This window comes from Melanotaenia boesemani, chromosome 16 (assembly GCF_017639745.1).
Source record: "Melanotaenia boesemani isolate fMelBoe1 chromosome 16, fMelBoe1.pri, whole genome shotgun sequence".
NCBI classification, from domain to species: domain Eukaryota; kingdom Metazoa; phylum Chordata; class Actinopteri; order Atheriniformes; family Melanotaeniidae; genus Melanotaenia; species Melanotaenia boesemani.
Window position 1 is genome coordinate 17,750,963 of NC_055697.1, and position 5,150 is coordinate 17,756,112.

At 43.2% G+C, this 5,150-nt stretch overlaps 1 protein-coding gene across 1 annotated transcript; it reads left to right on the plus strand.

Moving 5' to 3' along the window:
- Window positions 1-344: 344 nt before the first annotated feature.
- Window positions 345-1,108, plus strand: LOC121655854 (cystatin-like). The gene is made up of 3 exons (XM_042010725.1): window positions 345-682; window positions 755-862; window positions 1,006-1,108. The coding sequence occupies exons 1-3, from the start codon at window positions 470-472 to the stop codon at window positions 1,087-1,089; spliced, it is 405 nt and encodes a 134-aa protein (XP_041866659.1). The 5' UTR covers window positions 345-469; the 3' UTR covers window positions 1,090-1,108.
- The last annotated feature ends 4,042 nt before the right edge of the window (window positions 1,109-5,150 follow it).

Below are 5,150 nucleotides of genomic sequence, written 5' to 3' on the forward strand. Positions count from 1 at the left end.
AACTGTGGTTGTGTTTGGCGCTTTATAGATATAATTTTGGGCAAAGTATCTGTATATCATTAATATTAGTTAACATTAATGATATTAGATCATGCATAAGATCATGTTTTAAGTATAATTTTTCATGCACCCTGAAATATCACTGGAGGCTGGATAAGGCTTAATTATCATATTAATACGAATTCCTAAACATTTCTTAGTCTCATCTATCGTGTTTTGTAAGTTAACTTATTTTCCCGTTAACACACTGTAGCTTGTTTTTCACCACCAGCCCCAGCTTCACGGCAGCCTAGCAACGCGGTTGCCCTGCAACCCAGCAGTTTCTATGGTCCGAGAGGCACTTCAATCAGCAGCAGATAGATCGCAGGTGTGCGTTTAGCTAGCACGCTTTAAACCTGCTTTAAATTAAACATGGCTACTCAGGACCAAAAACCGAGCTTTTTGAGAAAGCAAAACTTATTGGCTAAAGATGTTTGTCTGGTTTTGGTTTTTCGTTTGTGTTGTTGCCACCTGTCGGTTTTTAACCGCTAAACACGTGATGATTGGTCAGCCACATAAAGTCCCAGTCAACAGCCCTGGTGTGTTAAAGGCTGCACGATTTGCTGTAGTTGATTTTAACAGAGCCAACATAGACGAGGTGTTTGCCTACAAAATTATGAATGTCACCTCGGCCAAAATGCAGGTAAAACTTATGTCACGAGCCACAATTATGTGTTAAAATGAGCAATTGCCAAGAAGCTGCTGTTTTCCGTAGATTGTCGCTGGGATAAACTATATCCTTGATGTGCAGCTGGGACGTACAGTGTGCAAGCGGAGGGACACGGATGACAGTGAGCCATGTGCTCTCCACTCTGAACACAAGGTTAGTTTAACATATACAATCTGTCAGACACAGACTTACTAGAATGGCATCTGAAAGCCTCACACATATATGATTATGTTCTGCAGTGCGTTTTAGTTATAGAGATGATAAAAAAGGATGCACTAATTTGTCATTCATTTCAGGAGTGCCACTGCCACTTCATCGTTACCGAAATCCCTTGGGAGAATTTATGTGTACTTACTGAAAACAAGTGTCAACGAGATTAAAAATGAACATTTTGGTGTATTGCTGCTGGTCTTTTCAAGTGTGTTCCTTAAACTCAATTATTATAAAACTATGTATACTTTGAGTATATAATATGTGACTGGTTCCCATCTTTGCCACTTGTTTCAACACAGCGTTGAATAAGCTCAGTGACCTGCACCTACTCTGCATTGTATAGGGCCCAAAAAAAAGGGGGGGCATAATTATTCCACTGAGTGACCGAGGAAGCTTTACTGTGCCTCTTCTCTCAGTGTGTGTCCTGGCAGCTGTAAAGCTCTGGTTGCGTGTCAAGCTTGGTCAGACACATGGCTGCTAAACTGAGATGAGGTTACACCTCTCAATGCTATACAACCGCAGCCTCCAGAAGGGCTCTGTTTGGAGGATTACAGGCATTTTCAGATTACTGTTAAGCAAGACTGGACTGTCTGCTGCTCTGACCCCCTTTTTGAAAAGTAGAGAGGGCGGGGGCTATAAACAGTTCACTGACTGGGATGAATATCTGTGTATTAAGGTGTACAACATGAGGGGAAACTGGTATGACAATGTCATGTGTGTATCTGGGCAGAAGTGTGTTTTGTATAGAAAAAAATTTTATTTTATAATTTTAATGTAATTTGCAAGTGCTAAGATGGAGGAAAAGTCATCAATTTTAAAATGTGAATTTGCAAAATAGCTTGTGAACCGCTTGTCCATGTGCATGTGCTTGGCATTGATTACATTAAACTGTCGCATGGATAAGCGGTTCACACACACCCTCTTACCCAGCCCACAATGTCTCTAATTGTGGATGTCTTAATCAAACTGAGCAAAACATAAAGAATTGGCTGGCACTGCGTATTAGGAAGCAGGGGTTAGGAATGTGGGGGTAGGAGGGGGGGATAAAGGGATACTCTTGTTGGATGGCTAACGTTGAAGCTATAAGGCCAGGAGTTTGCCCTGTCCATCTGCCATTCCACTCACCCACCCACCCACTGACACACTAACAGGTGCGTGCATGCAGATACACGTGTGTTTTTTTGTGCACACGCTCACATATTCCACCCCACACTCTGGCCCTACCCCTGTCCTCAGTTAGCCTGGGCAGCAGATGGTGAGGGGTAAGGCTTGTAGCCCCCCTCCCAACTCCAAGCCACCAGTTTCATCACCCCTATTCCCCCCCCCCCACGAGCATCACCCCACCCTTCTTTGTGTTGTTGAAGAGCCTGAGTGTTGAAAGGCGAGCCCCAGCTTGCCCCCCCTACAAATCCTTGGCTGGCTGCCATTGGCGGGACTCGGTCAGGTGTCCTAATGCTTCAGTTAGGGGAGGAAACGCTGGTTAATCTGCCCATCGCGTGCCACCGGCCATGGCCTGGCCTCTTTGTGTCTGGCACCCCTCTGATCAGTTCCTCCACCCCTTCATCTGTCTTTTCCCTCTTTCAACCCAGTTTCTCTTCCCCAAGATAGTGCCATCCTTCCTAAGAGATCAACCCCACTATCTCTCGATGTGTTTTTAACTTGACTTTAACCGTTGTCCTCCATTATTGTTGATGGTTGTGACTATCTTGTTGTTGTGAATCAGGCATTACACCGTTCTCCATTACTGCTGACTCATCATGGCAATCCAGTATACCCACAAATGTACCTTATAGGCAGAGTACTTCTAGTGAATGACTTCTGTAGCCTCTACATCTTCTTACTTACAGCACATATTCAGTCTTTTCAACTGAGAATTGTAACTCCAGCAATTATTACGTTTCGCTGCTCATATTCCTCTTGAAAACACAATTCCGAGTCATGTTCACTGACCTCATTGTCAATCCCAAGCTATAGTACATCAGTGTAAAATAAGTGTGGGCCAGTGTGTGGCTACAAAATAGCTGTGATGTTAAAATAATTAACTAGAATAATGTCTTAAAGTATTAACAGTAAAGTATGTAACTTTTTTTTTTTTTTGCTTTTCTGGTATCATCCCAGATCGCTTTCATGATGAAGGGGCTGCATCACCGTGTCACCCTTGAAGGTGCTCTGCTCTGATTAGGATGAATAATGCTTAGATGCTATTTTGAGGAGGCTGATATGCTGGTGTTGCATAACTAGTGAGAGGTCATTACCATTTGACCCCTGCTGACCTTCTTTTTGATTGACCCCTGGTTTGGTCACCGCTTCAGAGCCCAGGCAGGAAAATAAGGTCAGAGTTCAAAGTATCCTCAGCTGTGCTTTCGTGGAAATGGCAGTGCTTGCTCAACTGATGGTCAGTTTTCATTCAAAAGCAGTGGTTAATTTAAAACCAGGAGTTTAACTCTGTGTTTTTTTTCCCTCACCTTTTTTTTTTTTTTTTTTAATTTTTAGAAATACTTCTTTACTCCTTAATTAGCATGATTTTTATGCAGATGTTGCTGAACTTAATATCAGATATTAGAAAACAAGTGAACACTGTAGTTTCATGATGCTTTCTGTTTGTAACATTTTACAGATGAGATCTACGTTTTACCTGCAGTTTTTGTGCATTTCATACTGCATTTAGTCTTTTATCGCATTCTTGCTGTACACACAAGCACGCATTCCCTCTCTTTAGCATTGTGACCAGGGCAAAGTGTCTGCCATTGTATTCAATTGAAACACAGCTGTGGTTTGTTTTTCAACTTCCTGTTTGTGACCAGTGTGCAGGGTTTCCTTGCAATCAGTGCTGCGGCAGGAGGGAGAAAAATCAATACTTTCAATGTAATGTGTGGCCAGTGCAATAAGAGAATGATTTATGTAGGAAAGGCTAGTCCCTGAATCAGATGGGATATGTGTTTGGTAGCTGGATGAATGAAGAGAAGGAGGGTTGGAGGCACAGCGACCCAGAGCCAAAAGAACTACAAAAGGTTAAAGTGTGTTTAGCTGCTGTTGGTCGTGGCAACACTCTTCTCTTCATCCAGTCCTCCTCCTTTTTTTTCATCCCTCTTACTCACCATGCTCTCTGACCATCCCGATTAATCTTAGCTCTGTGGTATTATAAGACTAAAGACCGACAGGACACACACGCACAACACACACCAGGAGTTTAGCAGGTTGGGGACCACCAGCCAAAAAACAGCATATGTCCCTCTCCCCTCCAGATTAATGGGAGCATGTTAATATTACAATCCAGTGAGTCAGGAGGGGATAAGGGGCAGGAGTACAGAGGAGTGGAAGATGAAAGGTAGAGGGAGAGTGCAAGAGCCTGGCAGACAGACTGAGATTCAGGGGGATGCACGAGGCAAGAAGAACGAAAGCATGTCTGCAAGGAAAAAGAGGAGAGAACCAGTCTTGAAAAGATGCCGAGAGTTGGAAGTGTAGAGGCGGGAAAAAGCACAAGAAGCGAGGACATAACAACCATAGAAAAATGTGTGTGTTTGCTTTATTGCAGTGGCCCCACCTACCCCTCCATCCTGTTAAGGAGGCACAGTCCCAAGGAGGAGGGGTAGGATGGTAGGCTCCCCTCCCTCAGTCAGCGACACAGACACACACTCTCTCTGTGGCTCATACACGCACTCTGCTCCGTGAGGGAGCAGTCGCTGAGGAGCTCTGGATAGATCATGCAAGATTCTGCAGGTGTCCCACCCTTCTTACAAGACATGGATGCTTCATGAGGTACTATTTAATGTTTACTTTTCTATTTTGCCCTTTTAAGTTATTTGTTTTATAGTTTTTTTCTGTTTGTGTCTTCCTGTTTTTCTCATTTGTAGATTTGCTCTCCATGTTTCAGACTAATCCTTGAGCCTCCGCTGTTGTGTTTGTGTGAGGTTGCATGTGCATTTGTGTGAAGATGAATGCGTGGTTGTACAGTTGTTTACAAGCTTTACTGTAGCCGCAGGTCTGACAACTTTAACCGAGTGGATTCTAGTAGGTACAGGTGCTTCATGTTGATTTAAGTTTATTATCCTGTAATGCAGTTTTAGAACATATTTTAAAGGCATTCATGGCTTTGGCTGCTTTTTGCATTATTTCTTTCATTTCTTGTTTTATTAGCACTTTTAAGGGTGGAGGGAGACAAAACGCATCATGTATGCCTAGTGTACACCCTCTACATGCGTATTCATGATGTTTGGGTGAAGGCTCT

Bases quoted from the DNA above. Each gene is read 5' to 3' on its own strand.
- LOC121655854 (XM_042010725.1), top strand. From the start codon at position 470: ATGTTTGTCTGGTTTTGGTTTTTCGTTTGTGTTGTTGCCACCTGTCGG. The intron at 683-754 runs GTAAAACTTATG...TGTTTTCCGTAG, and splicing joins TCACCTCGGCCAAAATGCAG to ATTGTCGCTGGGATAAACTA. The intron at 863-1,005 runs GTTAGTTTAACA...CATTCATTTCAG, and splicing joins CTCTCCACTCTGAACACAAG to GAGTGCCACTGCCACTTCAT.